We start from the raw sequence: 22,887 nt of genomic DNA, 5'->3' as shown, positions 1-22,887 counted from the left end.
CTGTGTGTATGTGTGTGAGTGTGGGACGCTGCTGGTGGAGATAAGCCCTACAATGCTGACTTGAGGGGATCCTGTCACCCACACTGCCCGAAGGGGCCCGGGCAGTGAGTGTTGGGGTGTTGACATCTCTCCCGTTGCTTCGTAGTTCTACCTACTGGGGACGGTGCTGGCCCCGCTCCGTGTGGCCCTGGCCTTCGTTGTCCTCTTCCTCATGTGGCCCTTCGCGCTGCTCCAGGTGCTGCACCGGTCCGAGGAAGAGCTGAAAGAGCCGCTCACGGACTGGAGGAGGTAAGAGACCCCCTACCTCCTACAGCTCTGCTGGTGCCCCTCAGTCGTGACCCATAGTCCCCTGCTAGCCCAGCCCTGGGCTCCCCCTCCCCAGCTCTACCAATGCCCCTCAGTCCCGACCCGCAGCCCCCTGTCGTCCTAGCCCTGTGCTCCCCCTATATCCACCGTCTCCATCTCTCCCGTTTCAGCTCCATCTCCCACAGCTCCGTTTACTTCCTGAGCCGCCTGATGTTCTTCCTCCTCGGCTTCATGCGGATCCGGGTGCGGGGGCAGCGGGCATCACGCTTGGAGGCCCCGATCCTGGTGGCCGCCCCCCACTCCACCTTCTTCGACCCCATCATCTTGCTGCCGTGTGACCTTCCCATGGTGGTCTCCCGCACAGAGAACCTCCACGTGCCTGTCATTGGAGGTAAGGGGCTGGGAGGATGGGCCATTCCATTGCATGGTCTGCCCATTGGATGATGCCAGTGGGGGACTTTAGGGTCATCAGATGGAAGGGCCCATTGGATGATGCCTGTTGGGGTCATTGGATGTAAGAGACCCCTGGGGTGGGGCGGAGATGGGAGACGGGCCCTTCCATTGCATAGTCCCCATGGAGAATGGAACGGAGGAGGGCCCTTCCATTGCATGGTCCCCAAGGAGAATGGAAGGGAGGCGGGCCCTTCCACTGCATGGTCTGCCAGTTGGATGATGCCATTGAGGGACCTTGGGGTCATTGTCTGGAAGGGCCCATGCTAGAGTGGGGTGGGGATATGGGCCCTTCCATTGGATTGTCTCCCCACTGGATGGTTTCCCCACGGGACCCTTCCAGAAGGGGCATCCCAGTCATAGGGGGGAATGGGGAGCAGGGTCCATGGAGCTCCAGCTACAGGGGATGGGGCAGGAAGTGGGTGTTACCAGCTTTGCCCGTTACTTTGGGGTATGCTCATTTATTAGGGTTACTCTTCTGCAGGGGGGGGAGGGGGGATGTCTGTACTTCTGTCAATGTGCTGCTTGTGTCACTTGTGTTCTCATGTGGAGCTCTACTTCTCCCTGCTGCAAGTTCCCCCCCACAGTGGAGCGATCCCACAGGACCTCGGTTCCCCAGGGCTGGGTTCTTCCAGCCCCAGAATCAGATGAACACACACACACACTAACAGAGCATTTCTGAGAGTCCTGGGTTAATCAGCACTCCCAAGCCGACCCCTTATATGTCCTTGGACTCATTAGGCTGGGTCGAGCAGCACCTCCAAGCTGTCACACTCATATATCATAGGCACCACACTGGAATAGCGCACACCTGAGCAGGCTGGGTCGAGTAGCATCTTCAATCTGTCACCCTCATATGTCCCAGCTTCACCGTGTCCCTATCCCCACTTTCACATTACCATTGTTCTGGTAGTAACCCACTTGGTGAGCAAACCCCACAGGCTTTTTGGGCGCTGCAGGGATCTTTTAGCTTAGGTACGAGGAGCGTTGCTGCAAAGCAAATGAGGAGACCAAAAAACACCCATAAGGGGGGGAGAGAGAGAGAAGCAACCAGCTTAACCATGAGAGTTATTTATGGCCAGATAATAACCATAGGGGAGCCAAACAAACAAAACAGTTATAATATTAAATCTAACTTAATTTTGATTATAAAAGTCAGGTTTAGAAAACGATAACTGATCACACAGGTCAGGGTCAGAAGGCTCTACCGAGAGAGAGAGAGAAAGAGCTGGGTTCTCACCACTCCATGAAGCTTGAATCCATCAGGGGTCCCAGGTGGTGGTGGTAACTGAGGGTCCGGAGGGTTGGAGACAGGCAGAGCCCCCAGTACGATCACTCAGGAGAAGATGACATCCCAATGGAACTGATGCAGATTTTGGATCCAGGCGTGAGAGCACTTACTTGAGCATAGGTAGGGGTTTTGTAGAGAAACAACAATGGTTCAAGGGAGAACACTAGATTTGTTTATGTGTAAACTGATGGCTCAAGGGAGAATACCACAGTTGTTTTGTTCAGGCTAGACCAGGGGTCAGCAATCTTTCAGAAGTGCTGTGCCAAGTCTTCATTTATTCACTCTAATTTAAGGTTTTGCGTGCCAGTCATACATTTTAATGTTTTGGGAAGGTCTCTTTCTATAAGTGTATACTGTATAACTAAACTATTATTGTATGTAAAGTAAATAAGGTTTTTTAAATGTTTAAGAAGCTCCATTTAAAATTAAATTAAATTAAAATGCAGAGCCCCCCCGGACTGGTGGCCAGGACCTGGGCAGTGTGAATGCCACTGAAAATCAGCTCGCGTGCCGCCTTGGGCACCCGTGCCATAGGTTGCCTACCCCTGACCTAGACAATGGGAGCTGATCATTCCAGGCATTGGGTGGTGTTCCTTGGAGGGAGCTCACAATGCAGTTCACCATTTTGGACACCAATCAAGGATCCATTACTAGAATTGGTCTGATAACTGCTGAGCTGGGTGTGTGCAGGCATGAGTTCATTGACATCTGGAGCAGAGATCCCCCATCACGCAGTGCTTCCGTGATTTTCTGGTCCCGGAGTTCCATGCGGTTCTTGCCTTAAAGTCTCTGTTCTCCATTCTGTAGCTAATGGAGATGCCTCCCTGTCCCATCTTTGATGCAGATGAGGCCAGGGGAGTTTCCTTAATCCTGTCACCCTTATCCCAGGGGTTTAGGGGTGTCTCCCACGGCCTTTTCATTGCATTTTGTAAGTCTCTCTTCTGATCGGTTTTGGTTTAAGCAGAGGCTGGGGGTGCTTGTGTCAGATAGGCTGGGTACTGTGCCCTGGTTCCCTGAGAACACAGAGCTGATAGGTAACAGTGAGGTATAGAGCCAGGTCCAACAATGTCCCATCCTCCCCATTTTGGTGGGTCTCTCCCCTGATGGAGAAAGCGCCATGGGTTTGGGGCAGGAGGAAGAGGAGCTGTGAAAGGAGGAGATGGGGGGTTGGAAAAAGTGGGGGTCGTGGATAGCAGCGGGTCAGAGGAGAGGAGGGACTATAGCAGTGTTTAAAAGAGAACTGGATAAATTCATGGATGTTAATTCATTAATGGCTATTAGCCAGGATAGGTAAGGAATGGTGTCCCTAGCCTGTTTGTCAGAGGATGGATGGCAGGAGAGAGATCACTTGATCATTGCCTGTTAGGTTCACTCCCTCTGGGTCACCTAGCATTGGCCACTGTCGATAGACAGGATACTGGGCTAGATGGACCTTTGGTCTGACCCCGTACGGCCGTTCTTATGGAAGGAGAGGGGATGGGGAGTGAGGGGAGGTGGAGGAGGCGGTCCCAGGGTGAGGACCTGTGGTGGCTTCATTGGAGTTGAGTGGCAGCAGGTGGTGGTGGGTCTGTCCCCTGCCTCATGGCCTGTCTCCCTCACCCATTTCTCTGCCCCCCTCAGCCTTGCTGCGGTTCAACCAAGCCATCTTGGTTTCCCGCCACGACCCAGCCTCCCGCAAGAAGGTGGTAGAGGAGGTGAAGAGACGGGCCACATCCCAGGGAAAATGGCCACAGGTGAGACTGGTCATCTCCCCCCCTCCGCCTCAATTCCCACCCCCTCCCCTTGACCAAGCCCACCCCCCGAGTATCTGACACTCTCTCCTTTGCTCTCCCCCAGGTGCTCTTCTTCCCCGAGGGGACCTGCTCTAACAAGAAAGCCTTACTGAAGTTTAAGCCGGGTATGAGACCCGGCAGCATAGCCTGGCTCACACAGGAGTAGGGGGAGTAGGGCGACCCCCACCTTGGGACCCCCATTCCCACTGATCAAGCAGGGCCTGGGTGTAATGACTCTCGAGCCCAGAGACTCCTCCCTGCAGGGTTGAGACTAGGGGGGTGAGATGGTCAGGCGGAGCTGCAGGAAACTCCAGTGTGAGCAGCACAGGCACGCTGGGTATGAAGAAGCAGGAGGAAGCGTTGGTGTGGAACATGATGTAATCCCCTGTATATGGTAAGGGTAAACCTGGAGTAATCTGCAGCATGGATTAAGAGTAGTGACACAATTTGAAGCAGAGAATAAACCTGGAGTAAACTTTGAGTAACATGCTGTGTGGATTGAGAGCAGCAGCTCTGTTTGAAGCACAGAGTAAATCTGGTGTAAACCTGGAATAACTTGCTGTGTGGATTGAGAGTAACTGCTCTGTTTCAAGCACAGAGTATACCCAGAGCAATCATCCGTGTAAATGTGGCCAGTCTCGGGGCAATCCTAAAGAACCAATCTATGTAAACGGAAATGTGAACTTCAGTGTAAATGTAGAGCAGCCTAAGTGTAAACACTGGCTAACCCCCAATGTGTGAACCTAGAAGAAGCAGAGAGTAACCTCAGTGTCAATTTAGAATAACCCTCCAAGGAAACGCTGCAAAAATCCACTGTCAGTGTAAATCTGGAGTAACCATTCAAGTAAACACTGTGTAAACTTAAGAGTTACCCAAGTGTAAACCCAGAGAAAACGACAATAATCCACAGGGTGATCCTCAGCGGAAAGGCTGTTAACCTCTCTGTGTGCCAGGCGTAACTCCTTGCATGTATGCAGGTGACACTGTAACAGCCTATACCCCTCTCTGCACCCCCGTGTAAATCCAGAGTGAAAGCCTTGGTGTAAATGGGTTGTGTCTCTCTCTCCCAGGTGCCTTCATTGCCGGGGTTCCTATCCAGCCCATCCTTGTCCGGTACCCCAACAGCCTGGTGAGTGTCTGGCAGGGGTAACGGGCTGGGTGGATGGCGCGGTCGGGCTGCACACCAACGCCTCTGTTCTTCTCTTGGCAGGACTCGACAACTTGGGCGTGGCAAGGCCCCGGAGTGTGAGTTATGCATGGGGGAGGGGTCTTTCTGTCTGTCTGCTGCCCCCTGCTGGAGGGGACAAGCCCTGCTGTGTATCTGTCTGTCTGTCTGCTGCCCCCTGCTGGAGGGGACAAGCCCTGCTGTGTATCTGTCTGTCTGCTGCCCCTTGCTGGAGGGGACAAGCCCTGCTGTGTATCTGTCTGTCTGTCTGCTGCCCCCTGCTGGAGGGGACAAGCCCTGCTGTGTCTCTGTCTGTCTGCTGCCCCCTGCTGGAGGGGACAAGCCCTGCTGTGTATCTGTCTGTCTGTCTGCTGCCCCCTGCTGGAGGGGACAAGCCCTGCTGTGTCTCTGTCTGTCTGCTGCCCCCTGCTGGAGGGGACAAGCCCTGCTGTGTATCTGTCTGTCTGTCTGCTGCCCCCTGCTGGAGGGGACAAGCCCTGCTGTGTCTCTGTCTGTCTGCTGCCCCCTGCTGGAGGGGACAAGCCCTGCTGTGTATCTGTCTGTCTGTCTGCTGCCCCCTGCTGGAGGGGACAAGCCCTGCTGGGTCTCTGTCTGTCTGCTGCCCCCTGCTGGAGGGGACAAGCCCTGCTGTGTATCTGTCTGTCTGTCTGCTGCCCCCTGCTGGAGGGGACAAGCCCTGCTGGGTCTCTGTCTGTCTGCTGCCCCCTGCTGGAGGGGACAAGCCCTGCTGTGTATCTGTCTGTCTGTCTGCTGCCCCCTGCTGGAGGGGACAAGCCCTGCTGGGTCTCTGTCTGTCTGCTGCCCCCTGCTGGAGGGGACAAGCCCTGCTGTGTATCTGTCTGTCTGTCTGCTGCCCCCTGCTGGAGGGGACAAGCCCTGCTGGGTCTCTGTCTGTCTGCTGCCCCCTGCTGGAGGGGACAAGCCCTGCTGTGTATCTGTCTGTCTGTCTGCTGCCCCCTGCTGGAGGGGACAAGCCCTGCTGTCTGTCTGTCTCCCTGCTGTACTCTTGAACGACTAACTTGGAGTGTCGTGTCTCCTCCCCCCCCCCCCCCCCCCGCAGGCTCAAAGTCATCTGGTTGACGGCATCGCAACTCTGCACCACTGTGGAAGTGGAGGTGAGGTTGCACAGCGCCCCCTAGTGCCATGCAAGGGCAGTAGGGCCAACACTACTTGGCTGAGCTCCCCACACACTCCCTGCTGCCCCCTAACCCCTTATCTCTTCCAGTTCCTCCCCGTCTATCAGCCCAGTGCCGAAGAGAGCGTCAACCCCACCCTTTACGCCAGCAACGTGCAGAGAGCCATGGCCCAGTGAGTGGCCCTCGTGGGGGCCAACTGGGCTCCCCTTTAGGGTCGCTGCAGGGGGGTAGGATGGGGGGCACCCATGGGGGTTTGGCAAGAGATATTGGGGTAACGTGGTGGAGGGGAGGTTGGTGTGAGGTGCCGGGGGTGGGCCCGAGGTGTCTGGGGCACATGGGGTGAGGGGTACAAGGGAGGAGCACATGGTACCAGGGAGTTGGTGTTGGGGGGCCATGGGCAGCGGTTGTCACAGGATCCCTGGAGGCAGGTGAAGGGAGCACAGAGGGGGCTGGCGTGGGAGGGCATGGAGGGGGTTGGTATTTGGGGCTTCAGGAGACTGACATGGCCACAGTGTGGGGGATGGTGGATTATCAGGGTACTCAGATGGGGTTGAGGCAGGGGATATGGGGGTTGGGGCCATGTAGGGGTAGTCAGATGAGGTGGTCCGGGAGTCCTGGGAGGGGTTGGCAGGGGGGTTATGGGGTCAGAACGGCCACGTGGAGAGTTTTTGAGAAGGTTATGGAGGGTCAGTGCTCTGAGGGGTATGTAGGGGGTACGTATGGGGGGTTGAAGGAAAGTACACGGGTTGTTGGGCATACAGGGGGTTGGGGTACTGTAGCAGGTACAGTGGGGTCTGGGGCACTCGGGGGGACACAATAGGGTGCTCGGCATCAGGAGGACCCCTCAATCTGACCACTCCCTGCTCTTGTCTCCCTGCAGGGCGCTGGGCGTCCCAGCCACCGAGTGCGAGTTGGTGGGCACCCTGCCGGTGCGGGCGGTTGGGCGCCTGCGGGTGGCGCTGGAGCCCCGGCTCTGGGAGCTGGAAAGGGCGCTGCGGAGGGCCAGGTGAGGGGCTGGGAGACAGAGGGAGAGAGGAGGAAGTGGGGGGAGGTTGGGAGGTGGGGGAGGGGAGGGTTGGCAATAAGAGCAGGGGAGGATGGATAGGCAGTAGGGGAGGGACAGACGGGACAGTGCTGCATTGAGGGCAGGGCTGTATCGCCCATGTCTCTGACCTCTCTCCCCCCCACATGGGGATCCCCCTGCAGGTGGGTCGCAGGGGGCCCCCTGCCTGATGGTGGAGCAGGGACTCTGGGGTGCCAGGAACTCGCCCACTGGCTGGGGCTGCCCCACCCTGAGGCACCTGAGGAGCTCTGTGCCTACTTCCAGCAGGTACCAGGGGGCAGAGAGGGAGTGGGAGAAGGCTGGGGAGGAGAATGCCCCAGGAGCGGGGAGTGGAAGGGGATTGCCCTGGGGCTTGGGGGGAATTGCATCAGGGCTGGGAGGAATTGCCCCTGGGTGGAGAGGGGAGGTGAATTGCCCCAGGGGTCAGGGAGGGGAATTGCTCCTGAGGGTGGGGAATTGCCCCAGTGTTGGAGGAGGGGAGGTGAATTGCCCCAGGGGTCAGGGAGGGGAATTGCCCCAGGGCGTGGGGAATTGCCCCAGGGTGGGAGAGGGGAGGGGGATTGCCACAGGAGTGGAGAATTGTCTCAGGGGGTGGGGAATTGCCCCAGGGGTTGGGGAGGGGAATTGCCCCAGGGGGTGGGAAATTGCCCCAGGATGGGGGAGGGAAAGGGGATTGCCCCAGGGTGCATAGGAGTGCATCCCTGGGCAGGGGAGGGGGTTGTGTGGGACTCTGTGTCCAGAGGTAACCCCCATCCATGTGTCTGTCCACCAGGACATGGGGGGCGCCGTGGATGCCCGGGCGGTGCGGCTGGCCCTGCAGGCGCTGGAGGGGGGGCACAGCCCCGAGGACCTCACACGCCTGGCCTTCGAGGTGGGGGGGCAAGGAGTGTGAGGTGCAGGGGGAGGGGCTCTGGCAGGAATAGGGCAGGGATGAGTATGTGGGAGGAGGGGTCTGGGTCTGGGAGGGTATGTGTGGATATATAGAGGGTGGGGGGAGGAGGCTGGCTTGAAGGATGTGGAATGGGGGAGTATATGTGGGGGATATGGAGGGTATCTGGGAGTTGGCGGGATCTAGGGGCTGCAGGGAGATATGGGGGCTGTGGATGAGGGTATCTGGGGGATGTGAGAGGATAATGGGGCTGTGGGGGGATATAGGGGCTTTGAGTGGGGTATATCTGGGGGCCACAGGCGGGGCGATATGGGAGCTGTGGGGGGAGTATGGGGGACTGGGGCCATGGGGATTGTGTAGGGTCTCTCTCATGCTCACATTGTCTCTCCCCCTCCCCACAGCTGTTCTGCGAAGTTGGGGCCGGGCTGGGGGCCCCATGCCTGCCCCGGGAGGGTTTCTGTGCCATCCTGCACCTGCTGCTGGGAACGCCCTGGGCCGACGGAGCCGAGCTCTTCGCTGCGCTGGGCGGAGCTGAGCCCCACCACGCGCTGAGCATCAGTGAGCACCCCCGGACAGACAGAGGGCCTGGCAGACAAGCGGGGGGACCCAACAGACAGACCAGGGCAGGGGGTGGGGGAACCCGGCAGATAGACAGACAGGAGGAGTTCTGGCAGACAGGCAGATGCGGGGATCCAGAAGACAGACAGACAGACAGATAGACATGCATTTGGATGGGGGCAGGCCTAGCACACAGAATGACAAACGGGGAGGCCCAGCAGACAAACAGGCAGCTGGGTAGACAGAGAAACTGACGCTTGGGGAAGAAGAGAGAGAAAGAGAGGGAGGCTTCACATGCAAGACGGACAGACAGACGAGAAGGCAGACAGATGGACAGTCAGACGGATGGAAGAGAGGGCAGACAGATGGACAGACAGAAGGACGGATGGGCAGACAGACGGACGAGGGAGGGGGCAGACAGACGGACTGACCAAGGGACGGCCGAGCCAGCCCAGTGGCTATTTCACCTTCTCCTTCCTTGTCTCCCTGCCAGGTCAGTTCCAGGATTTTGCCCTGTGCCACCCCGACTATGCTCCACTCTTCACCACCTACCTGTGCCTCCCAGTGCCCGCCCACCGGGCCCCCAACCCCCACGCCAACGGCCTCCCCCACACCAAGAGCAAGGCAGACTGAACCATGCCCTCCCCACCATACAGTGACACTTCTTCCTCAGCACACTCGCTACGGGGGACACACCCAGCAACTCAGGGCTACAGGAAATGGGGAGGATACAGCCGATTTCGGGGGAGGGGGATTTATTTTATTTTAATTATTTTGGAATTTATTTTATTTTTTGGAGTGAGGCGGGTGGGCTGGGTTTCTTCTGTTTTGTAAAATGTAAACAAATGCTATTTTATATATCAAATATCTATATCTCTATGAAAATATTATATATATATATATATACACACACACTAACTTTTAAAGCAAAGGTGGTTTTGAGCGGCCTTCGTTGGAAAAAAGGGTGTCAGAGGGGCCTGGGGCTGGGCCTTCACATTTAATACAGTGGTTTCAAGGTCACCTTCATGCCACATCATGAAACTTCAGCAGCAGTTTCAAGGGGGTTTCCCAGTCTAAGGTAATTATCCCGATCCAGTCCCAGGGCAGGGGGCTGGCTAGCTCAAGGAGGCGGGAAAGGGACACAGCCCTAGGGAGCCCCCTAAGCAAGACCCCACTCTCAGCTCTACCTTAGATGAAGCCGGATCCATGCGATCAGGACTGGGGCCAAAACATTGATCCAAATCCCTTTAATTGACTCAGTAAATTACAAGGTTGCTCTGCCCCCGGCACCATGTTTCCTAATGGTACCGCCCATTCAACAGGAAGCCAATCAGTGTCCTCTACTTCACCTTCTACGTTCCAGGAGGCAGGACTTTGAGAGTTGGGGGGAGTCGGCCAATGAGAGCCCTCATTTCCATCCTCAGCATGCATGAGAACGGGGCGGTCTTCCAATCAATGAGGACTCTCCATTTCATCCTCAGTGTTCCAAGGGGCAGGGGGATCTGCCAGAGTGCTCTTTGTTTCATCTCAAAGGGGTGGGGCTTGGAGGAGAGAGGGCCCAGCAATTGGCTGAAGAAGGAATTTAAGGCACCCACAAATATCCCCAGCTGGAACTTTTCGGCCAATTGCAGTCAACCCTCATCATGGCTGCACTCTCTCATTGGCTGCGCAGGCGCTTGCTCCTCCTGGCAGCCATACTGTTGTTCCTTCTCTTATGGCTGAGCCGAACGCCAGCATCCATGGCATGTGACCCATCAAGCACCCCACCTGGGCACAGCCATGTGGAGTGTCTCCTCATGGGATCCCATCTCACTGGCTCCCAAGTCGGGGAGACGGCTCTGCTGTCGGTCCCCACTCGGTCCCTCAGGGCAAGGACAGAGCCAACAGGTCCCTCAGGACTGGAGAGATGGAGTTTCGATGCCAGCAGAGAGGAAAAAATAGACAGCTCCTCATCATCTTCGTCATCATCATCATGTTTCCCAACATCCTCCATGCCCCCCGGGAGAAATTCTGAGCTGGCAATTGTGGCCATCTTGGAGGGGCCATCGCCCATGGCTGAACTTGCCTCTCCCACCTTCTTTCTATCATCCCTGGAACTGGTCCCATTGCCACAGCCCCTGGTAGCTTCTGCCTCACATTGTTCTGGATCTCCAGGTCCAGCCGTGGTTTTGACTCCAGTGCCTTCGTTATTGCCACCATCTTGGAGGTGAGGCTGTCTTGACCCCATCTCTATTCCAAATCTCCATTCTGGCTCTGCTCGGCAACTGGACTTGGCCTCTGAAGCCATCTGGGCCTCAGTAGGTCCAGTTGGGCCACTCAGGCCAAGGGGAGGTGGGTCAGGACGTTGGCTGTGAATGTTGGACACTGGTGGCAATTCACCCTCCCCTCGCCTGTCAGCACCCAGAGGGCGAGCAAAGAGGCCTAAGGGTTGCCCATTGGCCCTGCTGAGTAGTAACACTGTAGGGTGGCCATCACCCACCCTAGACTCCAGTTTGGTTGGTTGACCTGCTTGACTGCCATCTTGTTCTCCAGGCCTAGTGGGAGTTGATGCTGAGCTTCCTTCTTTCAGGTTGTTCCCACTCAATTTCATGCTCCCAAGCTGTAGATCACGCTCTCTCAGGGCGGCTTCACTCCAATCAGCCTCCTTCTTGTTTTGACCTCTGACCTTCCCTTCTAGGCCACCGTCTTGTTTTCCATGTCCATTGAGAGTTGACTGTAGAGCTCTTTTTTCCACCAGATTGTCCCTGTGTGACCTCACGATATTGGCTTGGCCTGTGGCACTTGGGATGTCTCCCAGTGGTTCCCATCCAGCCTGGGGTTGGCCTTTGACCGTGTCTCCTTGGCAGCCATCTTGTTGTCCATGTCCATTGAGACCTGACTCCAGAGCTCCTGCTTCCACCAGATTGTCTCCTTGGCAACAGCACTTTGTTCCCATTGGGGCATCTCTTAGTCCTTCTCCATCAGCATTGTCTTCAGATTGACTTTTGACCTTCCCTTCTTGGCCACCATCTTGTTTTCTGTATCTGCTGGGAGTTGATGCAAGGTTTGCTGATCCTACCAAATTGTCCCCTTGTGATCTTATGCTCCAGGCCTGGCTGACAGGTTCTGTTGTGCCCAGGGTGACTGCTGACCCTTCCCTTCGGCCTCCATCCTGGCCCTGCCCCTGAGGCTGCTGGGACACCCTCTCAACTCGACTCCTCAGCGAGGCTAATAGTCTCCCTTCGCCGCCACATTTGTGAGGGGACAGACATCTTGGAGCTGCCGCATCCCATGTCTGACATTGGCGTGCCTGGGATGGCTGCACAGGTGTGGGGGTGGGCGTCTCTGGTGTCTCTGTCCCAAGAGCCCCACCCTTAGCCCTGCTGCCTCTGGGGGGTGACACTCCGCTCATGGCCTGCCGATGGCTGGCCGGTCCCTTTTGGCTGCTGCCTTCATCCTCCTCTTCGGACTGGGAGGGGGTAGAGTCCAAATGGGGGGCGGGGCATGCCGGGAGGCTGAGCTCTTCCTCTGAGAGGGCTAGGAGACGTTTCTCAACCAGCTGTGGGGAGAGAGGAAAGGCGGTTGCTGTGGGGGGTGGGTTCTGTGAAAAGGGGGCAGAGAGACAACTACTCTCATTGGTCTGGCTCCTCAGTGGCCGTGTGGGGTGGTACCTGGCTTGGGGTGAGTCCCAGCTCTTGCTCCAGCTCCTCGCTGAGATCCAGGGGGTCACATCTCTTCTCTGGAGAGAGCAGCTGGGCCAGGAACTGGGGGTGGATCACGGCTTCCACCTGCGGGGGCAAGGGGCAGGGGAAGTGGGGTGAGAGCAAGTCCCGGGTGTGATGCTGCCAACCTGGATGCCTGGGTCCCATCTCCTGTCCTGGTGTCCCCCCCTGCGGGTTGGGAGCTATGGGTTCCCCTTGGGATGAGCACCTTACACCACCATCCTGGACATGTGGTCCCATCCCTATCCTGCTCTCTACCTACAGGGGCTGGGAGCTATACGGTCCTGCCCTGCCATCCCGGACACTTGGGTCCCATCCCCGTCCCAGTCTGTGCCCCCTGGATGCTGGGAGCTGAGGGCCCCGTGGGTGGGATGTGGCGCCTCCCACAGGAGACACTCACCTTGCAGATGAAACTCTCATCCTCACAGAGCTGCTCAACATACTGCAGTAGTGTGGGGTCTGGGAGTGCCCCCTGTGCCTGGCTCTGGGGCTCGCCACGCCCGCCGGCCTCCCCGGCCTCCTCCTCCCAGCTGGGCTGCAGCCCCTCCATGATCTCGGCATACTGCCTCACGGCCTCAGGCGGGATCTCCCGTGGCTCCCCTGGGTCCAGCGGGCCAGGCAGGCGGCGCTGGCGGCGCCGGGGCTGCCGCCCCTTGGATGCCGCCTTTTTGGGGATGTACACTGCGAGGGAAAGGGAGAGCACCATGCAGGGACTGTGAGGATGTTCACCCAGCGCTCTGTGCACTCAGGAAACCCACCCAGTGACCGAGCACCCTGTATCCCCAGGGAAGCCCCCACCCAGCACCACCCATCCAGCACCCAGAGTCCTTGGGATCCTCCACTCAGCACCCAGTGCCCCCTAGTGGAGGGATGTAACTTCATCAGTGACTTCCACCCAGCCAAAAGGAACATGGAGTGGCACCAGGCTAGTAGGGAAAAAATGTACAAAGGTTCTGGGTCTGTGCAAAAATATCCTGTGTGAAAGTGCTGGATGTATGCAAATGTTCTAAGTATGTGCAAAACCTGTACAAAAGTCCTGGGTATGAACAAAAACAGCAAAGCTTGTCAGAGATCGGCAAACTATGGCCCGCGGGCTACACCCGGCCTGCAGGACCATCCTGTCCAGCCCTTCAGCTCCCAGCCAGGGAGGCTAGTCCCTAGCCCTTCCCCTGCTGTCCGCCCCCCTCGCAGCCTCAGCTTCCTGGGCCGCCAGCATTCTGGGTGGCAGGGCTACGAGCTCCTATCAGGCAGCCTGGCGGCATGGCTGGCTCCAGCCGAGTGGCGCGGCTGCCAGTCCAGGTGCTCTGAGTGGTATGGTAAGGGGATGGGGAGCGGGGTGGTTGGATAAGGAGCAGGGGGTACCGGGGGGCAGTCAGGGGACAGGTAGCAGGGGGGTGGTTGGATGGGGCAGAGGTTTGGGGGGAGTGGTCAGGGACAGTGAGCAGGCAGAGTTGAATAGGGAGTGGGGTCCCGGAGGGGTGGTTAGGGGCGGGGGGGTCCCGAAAGGGGACGGTCAAGGGACAAGGAGTGGGGGGACTGGATGGGGCAGGGGTTCTGAGGGGGGCCGTCAGGGGGCATGAAGTGGGAGGGGGCAGATGGGGCTAGGCTGTTTGGGGAGGCACAGCCTTCCCTACCCAGCCCTCCATACAGTTTCGGTACCCCTATGTGGCCCTCGGGCAAAAAGTTTGTCCACCCCTGTTCTAGGTAGATGTGAAAAGTGCAAACATTCTAGGTAATGTAAAAGGTGCAAAGGTTTTAGGTACTTGCAAAACCTGGGCAAAAGGGTGTGTGCAAAAACATGCAAGGATTCCAGGTGCATGCAAATAAACATGCAAAAGTGCTGGGTGTGGTATGTGCAAAGGTTCTATGTATTACAAAAGTACAAAACTGCTGGTAGTGTGCAAAAGTAGTTACATACAAGAACTGTGCAAAATGCTGGGTATGTGTAAAAAAGAGAGGAGGTTCTAGATATGTACAAAAATCATGAAAAAGTGCTGGGTGTGCACAAAAAACCCCAGGCCAAGTTGATAGGTACAAGGAAAAAACTCCACAGGTGCTCTGCAGGTGCAAACATTCTAGGTATATGCAAAAGCCAAAGGTGCTGGGTGTCTGAAAAAACCATGCCAAAGTGAAAGGCTTGTGCAAAAAAAAAATCCAAAAAACCCCAGGGTGTGTGTGTGGAACCCTGCAGTCAGTCAATGACTATCTCCTATCACCTGTGAAGGGGGGTTTCCTTCCCCAGGGTATTGTGTGGGTTTAAGAGGAAGGTACCTTGCTGCTGTCCAGCATCGGGGGCTGGCAGGCTGGGAAGCCTGGGAGGGTCGGCGGGTGGGGGCTGGAATTGGGAGCTACTCAGGAGCTTCATTTTCTGGATTTGCAGCTCCTCTTCGGCCTCGAACTCCATGAACCTGAGGAAGAGGAGGAGGGTTGGGCTCAAAGCTGGGGCGACAGCCCCGGGATCTCCAGCGCAGTCCTCGGGCGGCCAGTTCCACAGGACAAGACTCACTTCTCAGCCATCTCGTAGAAGATCATGCGCTCGAAGTTGCTGCTGCGCTCCCATTCCTGCACGGCACGTGGCACCCCCTCCTCCAGAGCCATCTCGGGGCGCAGGCGGGTCAGCGACCGCAAGACGGGGCTGTGGGGGAGCCTGTGTCAGCGCCGAAGGGAGATCCACACTCCCAACCCGCAGCCCCCTGCTAGCGCAGCCCTGGGCTCTTCCAGGAGCTCTTCTGATGCCCCTCCCGACCTACAGCCCCCTACTAGCCCAGCCCTGGGAACCCCCACCCTCCAGCTGTGCCAATGCCCCTCACTCCTAACCCGCAGCCCCTGCTTTCCCAGCCAGAGTGTCTCCTGGCTCTCACATGAAGAAGCAGGCCAGCGCCTCGGCGTCGGGCGTCCCTGGGAAGTGCCGCCTGGCCAGGGCTTTGTAGCGCTGCCAGCGCCGATAGTTCTCGTAGACACCCTTGGAGGTGCAGGAGGCGGAGGGGTCACTGGTGGGGGGCGCCTGGGCTGGAGGGGTTTCCGTGGGTCCTGGTTCCTCCCCAGCTTTGCTCAGCAGAACGGTTCTTATCCCGGCAGCCAGCTGGAGACGAATGGGGGCCCCGTCCCGCCGTGGGGGGGGGCAGCCCACCGGTGCCCTCATCAGGATGATGGTCTGTGCCCGAGGTAGCTCCTGGGCCCCCTCTGGCTTCAGCTTGACAATGAGCTTGCCCCCAGGGACGTTGGGTGAGGTCAGGAGCAGGGCAGCACCAGGGAAGGCAGGCAGCAGGAGAGGGGGCAGAAGGGGAACTTGGCTGGGCTGGGAGGTCATGGCGAGGGGTGAGAGGGTTGGGGTGCATGAGGGGGGAGGGAAAGGGGAGGCCGTTCTCTGCACAGGGTGTTGGCAGCACCTGCCAGAGAGCAAGGGCTTCTGGGAAACTCACGCCCCAATCTGGCCCTGGGGCCAATCCCCCCCACCCCCAGCTGCCAGGTTAAATCAAAACAAATCTGGAACCCGGAGACGTCGAGGGTTCCGATGGGCGGGTGGGGGATTCAGAGCCTGATCCTAAGGTTCTCCTTCCCCAACTCTGCCAGTGCCCCTCAATCCTGACCGCAGTCCTCTCCTTCCAGACCTGGACTTCCCATCCCCCAGCTGTTCTTGTGCCCCTCAATCCCGACTCATCATACCCTGCTTTGCTCCTGTGGCTTTGGGGTTAACATTAGAGCAACCAGGACACCCCACAAAAAACTCTACCCAGCTGCCAGGCTTTCAGTGTGGCCCCCAATACTAAGGAAAGGAGCCACATGGACATGACTTTTGCTCATACCAAGGCCATAAGGAATCATCTGTATTAGGGTAACTCAGGAAAGGTCCAGCCGGACCTATTTAAGGACACGCTGGGTCCCAGCAGATTTCGCGGACCAACATGCTGACACTTTGATGCATCTCTTTACTAGAAGACAGTTTTTCACCTGTGCAGGACATGCAGGGAGTCAGTCACCAAAGATCTAAAAATGGAGAAGACTGAAAGTTTGGTAGGGAGCTAGTACCTGCATAAGAATGGCTTGAATGCACAGGACATCCATGCGGGGCGGGGGGATGCTGGGAGATGGTGCCACTGTAAACAATGGAGCTGCTGAATTTAAGCACGGGCGCATCAGCACAGAGGATGAGCCAAAGTCAGGACATCCCAGAGATGCCATTACACCAGAGGGAAAGATCAACAGTCAGGTGCATAGTTGACTGAAGATTCAGGCACAAGAAACGGGTCAGCAAGGCAGGTGCCCTGAACATGAGAGCACAATGTGGCGTTTCCAGGAATACTCTGGAGCATTTTGCTTCTCCAAGACATCCCAGTGGCCACAGCTAGCTAATGCGGCTTTCAACTGCTTCCCGTCCAGCCTCTCCAGCAGATCTGGCTCCCTTAGATGTCCACCTGTTCCCCAGATTGAAGGAAGACTTTTGTGGGTAGCGTTTCAAATGCAATAATGAGGCGGTCGCAGCAGTGGAGGCATTTCTGGCAACGCATGGCAAGCTCTTCTCCAAGATGGGCCCGTGCATTGGTGTCAAGGAGAATTATAATAAAAATAAATAAACAACAGAATGCAAATTGAGTTGTTTTTTCTTTGTAAGGCTAGAAACTTTCTGAACACCCCTTGTATAGCATAGACCAGAGAACATCCCGCAAATAATTCCTAGAGCGGATGTTTTAGAAAAACATCCCATCTTGAGTTAAAAGTCACCAGCGATGGAGATTCCATCATGACCAGTGGTAGTCATTCCAGTAGTTAATTACTCTCACTGTTAATTTACGCCTTCTTTCCAATCTGAATTTGTCTAGCTCCAACTTCCAGCCATTGGATCCTGTTAGACCTTTGAGCTCATCATCATATTTGTTCCCTTATAGTACCTATATAATGTAATCGAGTCACCTCTTTACCTTCTCTTTGTTGAGCTAAATACCTTGAGCTCACTGAGTCTCTCCTTAGGCATGTTTCTAATCCTTCAATCATTCACACACTTGCTCAGTGACTATTCCCTATTTACAGTATAAGGCAAATTAAGACAGGATTAGGGGATGACAATGCTAGCAGGGTATTGGGATGGAGGAGATACTACAATTCCCAGAATGCACTGGATGTTAGAGACGACAACCCCCAAGGCGCAGTGGGAGTTAATAGACTACATGTCCCAGGGTGCACTGAGGAGCCAAGAGACTCCAATTCACAGGGTGCAGTGGGGCAGCTGAGCCGCTGCAGAGTTTGTGTGGGGAGCTAAGAGGGGCTGAATGCACAGGTGCCAACTTTCCCTGGCACCGGTGGGTGCTTGTGCCTCTGCCCCACCTCAGCTTCAGCCTTTCCCTGCCCCTATTCCAACCTCTCCCCCGAAGTCCCCGCCCCAACTCCACCCCCTCCCTTCCCCTATTGGACCCCTTCCCCAAATTCCTGCCCTAGCTTCGCCTCCTCCCCTGAATACACCGTGTTCCCCCTCCTCCCAGCTTCCTCCCAGCGCTTGGCATGCAAAACAGCTGTTTTGCAGCGCAAGAGCTGGCCACTGCGGAGGGAAAGTGGAAATGCTGCGTGCTCAGAGGAGGAGGTGGAGATGAGCTGGTGGGGGGCAGGGAGCTGCCAGTGGGTGCAGAGCACCCACCAATTTTCCTCTGTGAGTGCTCCATCTCTGGAGCACCCACAGAGTTGGCACCTATGGGCGAACGGTTTAGGTCAGCGGTAGGCAAACTACGGCCCAAGATCCATTTTAAGCTGGCGCAGCAAGCTGCACCACGTGACTCGGCCCCTCTCTGGTCGGGGCGCTGGGTCCCCCTTGGTGCTCCAGCTGGGGTGCAGAGTTGGGGGTTGCACCACGCGGCTCCTGGAGACTGCAGCATGGTCCAACTCCAGATCCTATGTGCTCCAATGGAAGCTGCAGGGGCAGTGCCTGTGGGGGCAGCGTCTATAGCTGCCTGGCCACATCTCCATGTAGGAGCTGGGGAAGGGACATGCCACTGCTTCTGGGAGCCGCTTGAGGTAAGTGCCCGTCTGAGCCTGCACCTCTGAGCCTCTCCCCATGCCCCAACCCCCTGCCCCAGCTCTGATCCCCCTCCCACTCTCCAAACCCCTTGATCCCAGCCCAGAGCACCTCAAACCACTCATCTCCAGCCTCACCTCAGAGCCCACACCCCTAGCCAGAACCTGCATCCCTTTCTGCACCCCTTCCCCAGCCCTGATCCCCCTTTCACCCTCCAAACCTCTCAATCCCAGCCCACAGTACCCTCCTACACCCCAAATTACTCATCCTCAACCTCACCCCAGAGCCCGCACCCCCAGCCAGAACCTTCATCCTTCCTGAACCCCTTCCCTAGCCCTGATCCCCCTCCCACCCTCCAAACCCCTCAGTCTCAGCCCAGAGTACCCTCCCACACCCCAAATTCCACATCCCCAGATCCACACCCCAGCCCCAATTTTGAGAGCATTCATGGCCCACCATTCAATTTCTATTCCCACATGTGGCACTTGGCCAAAAAGTTTGCCCTCCCCGGTTTAGGTCATGGGGCTGGATGAGGTGTATTGGGAGCAGGGAGGTTAGAAACTCAGAAAGGACATATCACAAAATGCACTGGAGTGCAGAGCATTGGAGAGCCATTCCGGAGGGCTAAGAAACTACAACTCCCATAATGCACCTGAGATAATGCACCTGGCTAGCCAAACAAATATAACTTTCCGAAGGTTTTGGGGGTAGAAAGAGAATGCTCCCAGAGTTCAGTGGGGCTGGAACACACTACAACTCTGGTAGGGACCCGGCAACTTTCCTAGGGCATTGGGGCAGAGTGCACAACTCCCAGAGTGCATTAGGGTACACACCCTCCATCCCTCCTAGGTTACTGGGGCTGGAGGTCCCTCTCCTACAGTGCATTAAGGCACAATTCCCAGAGTGCATTAGGGTACACATCCTCCATCCCTCCTAGGTTACTGGGACTGGAGGTCCCTCTCCTACAGTGCATTAAGGCACAATTCCCAGAGTGTCCTGGGGTAGAGACGCTGCAGCTCTCCTAGGGCATTGGGGCTAGACCGTACTACAACTCCCAGAGTGCAGTGCGGGCAGTCCCTCTCCTAGAGTGCCTCGGGGCTAGAGCGCCCTGCAGTTCCCAGCGTGCGCTGCGGCTGGCGTCCGCGCGCTGCAGGGTCCCGGGATTGGCAGCACGTGCGTTGCAAGGCGGTGGGGTTGTGCAGCATGTTCCTGCAGTATTATCTCAACGCGCAGGGTGACAGGGTCTACACCCTCAAGGTGAGCCCCCCTCCCTTCCCCGGGGTGCAATCCGGATTGCAGAGCTGGCGGCTCCCGCCCCAATCCGGATCCTTCCGAACCTTTCCCACTGTCCGTACTCCCGGCCCTGCCCCGCCCCATCCTACCTGCTGCCTGACTCCAGGGCTCGGCATGCACTAGCTGGGGGAGCCCAGGGCTGGGCTAGGAGGGGCTGCGGGTCAGGAGTCAGGGCACCAGCAGAGCTGGGGGCAGGCCTGGGCTGGGCTAGCAGTGGCTGCGGGTTGGGACTGAGGGGCACCCGTAGGGGCTGTGGGTAGGTGGTGGGGAGGGGGGATGCACTGGCAGAGCTGTGGAGGAGCCTAGATCTGGGCTGACAGGGGGCTGTGGGTCAGGACTGGGGGGTTCCAGCAGAGCTGATGGGAGCCCAGCCCAGGGCTGGGCTAGCACAGGTTGTGAGTTGAGAGGAAGGGGTACTCGCAGGGCTGGGGGGCCAGGGACTGTGGGTCAGTGGTGGGGAGCCCAGGGCTGGGCTAACAAGGGGCTATGGGTCAGGACTGGGGGGTTCCAGCAGAGCTGAGGGGAGCCCAGCCCAGGGCTGGGCTAGCACAGGTTGTTGGTGTTGCCAGCACAAAGTGCCAGAGGCAAGCAACAGAGGTTCGGGGCCGGTGTGCTCAGCTCGAATAAACACACCCAGGGGTGGAGAAGCAAAACACAAGTTTATTTGAGCTCAAATAAGGTGCGAGGGAGAATGCAATCTCAAATCCTGCACAGTGCACACAGGCAGGGCACTAATATTTATAACCCCTCCTTCTTGTATCTTTCTTTCTATGCTGTTCATTGTGTGGGTTACTTTCTCAGGCCCATAGCCTTGGCTATAACATCTACTTCTTATTTATCTTATCCAGTACTAGCAGTTTTTAGTAGCAACTGGCTTTGCTAACTACAGCCCTATTGTTTAGCAATTAGCTCATAACACAGGTGGTTACAGTCAGCACATTAATACAGAAAATTACAGTCAGCACTTTAGTATAAAAGGTTACAGAAATATAGTGAGGCTAACACACAGACTTTCATCATACTAACATGGAGGCTCTTTGGTTCACACAGGCCCCATTACACAGGCCTTAAGTAAAAGGATTTTTACCTAGTGGCACCAACAATTGGAATGAGGGGCACCTGCAGAGCAGGGGGGCGGGGGGTATGGCGGGGCTAGCAGGGGGCTGCCAGTCAGGAGTGAGGGGTTCGGCAGAGTTGAAGGGCACAGGGCTGGGCTAACAGAGGGTTGCAAGTCAGGAGGGGCAGGCACCGGCAGACGTGGATCAAGGGGAGTACGGGGCTGGGATAGCAGGAGGCTATGGGTCAGGCCCAGGTTGTTTTAACATGTCTTGTCCTTCCTGTGTCTTGTCCCTGGCAGAAAGTGGACCCCTCAGGCCAGCTAACTTGCTCCGCACATCCTGCTCGCTTCTCCCCGGATGACAAGTACTCCCGCCACCGCATCACCATCAAGAAACGCTTCGGCGTCCTGATGACCCAACAGCCGCAGGCCATCCTGTGAGCCGAGTGCCTAGCCTACTGGAGCTGCGGCTGATCTGAGATGGGGTCTAGCTGCTCCCTGAATCCAGCCCCTGGCTCCCACAGAGCCTGTGCTCTGCCCCTCTGCAAGAACCTGAGTTAGATTGCCCATATCGAGCTTCAACTGGATATACTGTTCCTCTGGGGTGCAAATAAATTGTCTTGATCCCACATCATCTGTCAGGTTTTGATCGTAGACCCTTAGATTTCAAGGCCAGAAGAGATGGTCTAGTCTGGCCTCTCAGGTGACATAGGCTTGGGAACACTCCCCAAATAATTCCTAATAAACCTGCCTAGTGGTGATGCCGGTCCGGTTAGTTTCATGCTAGGGAATCTCTGCTGTGATTAGCTATGGGTGGGCCTGCAGGGGAGGATGTGGGGCAGAGGGGCTGACTTTCCATCTCTGGCGAGCTTGTAGGGAGATAGGATTGTTTTTCACAGCAGATGTGCTCCAGGTCAAGCAGGAATTAATTCTACCTGCGTCACTGGTAGGACTAGACCAGTGGTTCTCGGACTACTTTGGAAAGTAGTCTGATTTGTCTTGCATACCTTGCAAGTTACACCTCACTTGAAAACTACTTACTTATAAAAACATATGTAAAATACAAAAGTGTCCTAGCTCACTATTACTTACTAATTGCTGACTTCTTCATTTTTACCATATAATTGTAAAATCATTTGGAATATAAATATTGTACTTACATTTCAGTGTATAGTATGTAGAGCAGTATGAACAAGTCATTGTCTGTATGAAATTTTAGTTTGTACTGACTTCACTAGTGCTTTTTATATAGTCTGTTGTAAAATTAGGCAAATATCTAGATGAGTTGATGTACCTCCTGGAAGACCTCTGTGTACCCCCAGGTGTACATGTACCCTTGGTTGAGAAGCACTGTACTAGACAATCACCCTCTGTAGGAATCGCTGACCTTGGCCTTAATGGTTAGAGAGACTGGCAGCACGTGCAAGCAAATTTGAAACGGGAGAGGTACTGGCAGGGTAAGGGGGCTGGGGGGAGGGGCTGGTTTGGGGTGAGGTGGCTGGACTGGGGGACCACTACTGGGGGATCTATGGGGAATGCTACAGGCGTGCTGGGAGGGGAGGCTGAGGAGCGATTTGGATATGCTCTCTGGCTCAGTTTCAGTTGTGGAGAGATAAGTAACTTCATCTTCATGCCCAACACATCTTGGGGAATGATGGCCCCCAGCAACCTGCAGGGGGCAGCATCTGCCTGACATAAATGGAGATTGGCATTTTGGGCAGAGCACCGATCGGGCAGTAGCAGTGTTTGAAAACAAGTCCAGGGTTGCTGGTGACAAAGGGCAGATTAACGTATGGCAGGGCACAAGATGGAGTAGGAGCGAACACGGAAAGTGCTGCCAGAATGAGGAGAGAACCTAGGAGTCCTGGGCTGGGCAGGAGACCCCGTTCCTCTTCCCAGTGCAGGGAATGCAACTGGACATGTCCCACATGCTCCGTCTGCTCCATCTGGTCCTGGGCCAGCTCTGCCCACTTCACAGGCAGCATCGAGGGGACCAGGGCTTGGCAGAGGATAAAGGGGCAGCACCTGGGTCTCCTAGCTCCATACCTGGCACCAGAAGGCTGCGGAGCTGTGGGGGAAAGCCGAGGGCTGGGATAGTGAGGGGCTGCGGGTTGGGAGTGAGAGGCAGCAGCAGAGCTGAGGTGGGGAAATTACAGGGATCTGTGAGTCAGGAGCGGGGAC

At 56.5% G+C, this 22,887-nt stretch overlaps 3 protein-coding genes across 3 annotated transcripts; 2 read left to right on the top strand and 1 right to left on the bottom strand.

Annotated features, from left to right (window-relative positions):
- The first annotated feature begins 124 nt into the window (after positions 1-124).
- LPCAT4 (lysophosphatidylcholine acyltransferase 4) lies at positions 125-9,562 on the top strand. Its single transcript, XM_032790421.2, has 13 exons — positions 125-288; positions 477-697; positions 3,668-3,780; positions 3,884-3,944; positions 4,890-4,948; positions 5,030-5,064; positions 6,066-6,120; positions 6,231-6,313; positions 7,022-7,147; positions 7,348-7,471; positions 7,977-8,075; positions 8,495-8,651; positions 9,145-9,562. Exons 1-13 carry the CDS (start codon positions 212-214, stop codon positions 9,282-9,284), a joined length of 1,350 nt encoding a protein of 449 aa, XP_032646312.1. The 5' UTR covers positions 125-211; the 3' UTR covers positions 9,285-9,562.
- Positions 9,563-10,308: 746 nt separating this feature from the next.
- NUTM1 (NUT midline carcinoma family member 1) lies at positions 10,309-15,995 on the bottom strand. The gene is made up of 7 exons (XM_075072111.1): positions 15,214-15,995; positions 14,859-14,987; positions 14,624-14,760; positions 12,753-13,033; positions 12,302-12,418; positions 12,032-12,189; positions 10,309-11,041 (listed from the first exon to the last, which is right to left on the bottom strand). The coding sequence occupies exons 1-7, from the start codon at positions 15,660-15,662 to the stop codon at positions 10,309-10,311; spliced, it is 2,004 nt and encodes a 667-aa protein (XP_074928212.1). The 5' UTR covers positions 15,663-15,995.
- Positions 15,996-19,351: 3,356 nt separating this feature from the next.
- Positions 19,352-21,335, top strand: NOP10 (NOP10 ribonucleoprotein). Its single transcript, XM_032790428.1, has 2 exons — positions 19,352-19,613; positions 21,007-21,335. Exons 1-2 carry the CDS (start codon positions 19,560-19,562, stop codon positions 21,145-21,147), a joined length of 195 nt encoding a protein of 64 aa, XP_032646319.1. The 5' UTR covers positions 19,352-19,559; the 3' UTR covers positions 21,148-21,335.
- Positions 21,336-22,887: the final 1,552 nt, after the last annotated feature.

This window comes from Chelonoidis abingdonii, chromosome 14, assembly GCF_003597395.2.
Source record: "Chelonoidis abingdonii isolate Lonesome George chromosome 14, CheloAbing_2.0, whole genome shotgun sequence".
Taxonomy (NCBI): Eukaryota; Metazoa; Chordata; order Testudines; family Testudinidae; genus Chelonoidis; species Chelonoidis abingdonii.
Note: the sequence above shows the minus strand (reverse complement) of the source record. Positions and strands in the feature narration are given on the sequence as shown.

Excerpts from the sequence above, each read along its gene's own strand:
- LPCAT4 (XM_032790421.2), top strand. The coding sequence starts at position 212 with ATGTGGCCCTTCGCGCTGCTCCAGGTGCTGCACCGGTCCGAGGAAGAG. Across the intron at positions 289-476 it reads CCGCTCACGGACTGGAGGAG|CTCCATCTCCCACAGCTCCG; the intron begins GTAAGAGACCCC and ends CTCCCGTTTCAG. Across the intron at positions 6,314-7,021 it reads GTGCAGAGAGCCATGGCCCA|GGCGCTGGGCGTCCCAGCCA; the intron begins GTGAGTGGCCCT and ends GTCTCCCTGCAG.
- NUTM1 (XM_075072111.1), bottom strand. The coding sequence starts at position 15,662 with ATGACCTCCCAGCCCAGCCAAGTTCCCCTTCTGCCCCCTCTCCTGCTG. Across the intron at positions 14,761-14,858 it reads TTCTACGAGATGGCTGAGAA|GTTCATGGAGTTCGAGGCCG; the intron begins GTGAGTCTTGTC and ends CCTCTTCCTCAG. Across the intron at positions 12,190-12,301 it reads TGGGACTCACCCCAAGCCAG|CTGGTTGAGAAACGTCTCCT; the intron begins GTACCACCCCAC and ends CTCTCCCCACAG.
- NOP10 (XM_032790428.1), top strand. The coding sequence starts at position 19,560 with ATGTTCCTGCAGTATTATCTCAACGCGCAGGGTGACAGGGTCTACACC. Across the intron at positions 19,614-21,006 it reads ACAGGGTCTACACCCTCAAG|AAAGTGGACCCCTCAGGCCA; the intron begins GTGAGCCCCCCT and ends TGTCCCTGGCAG.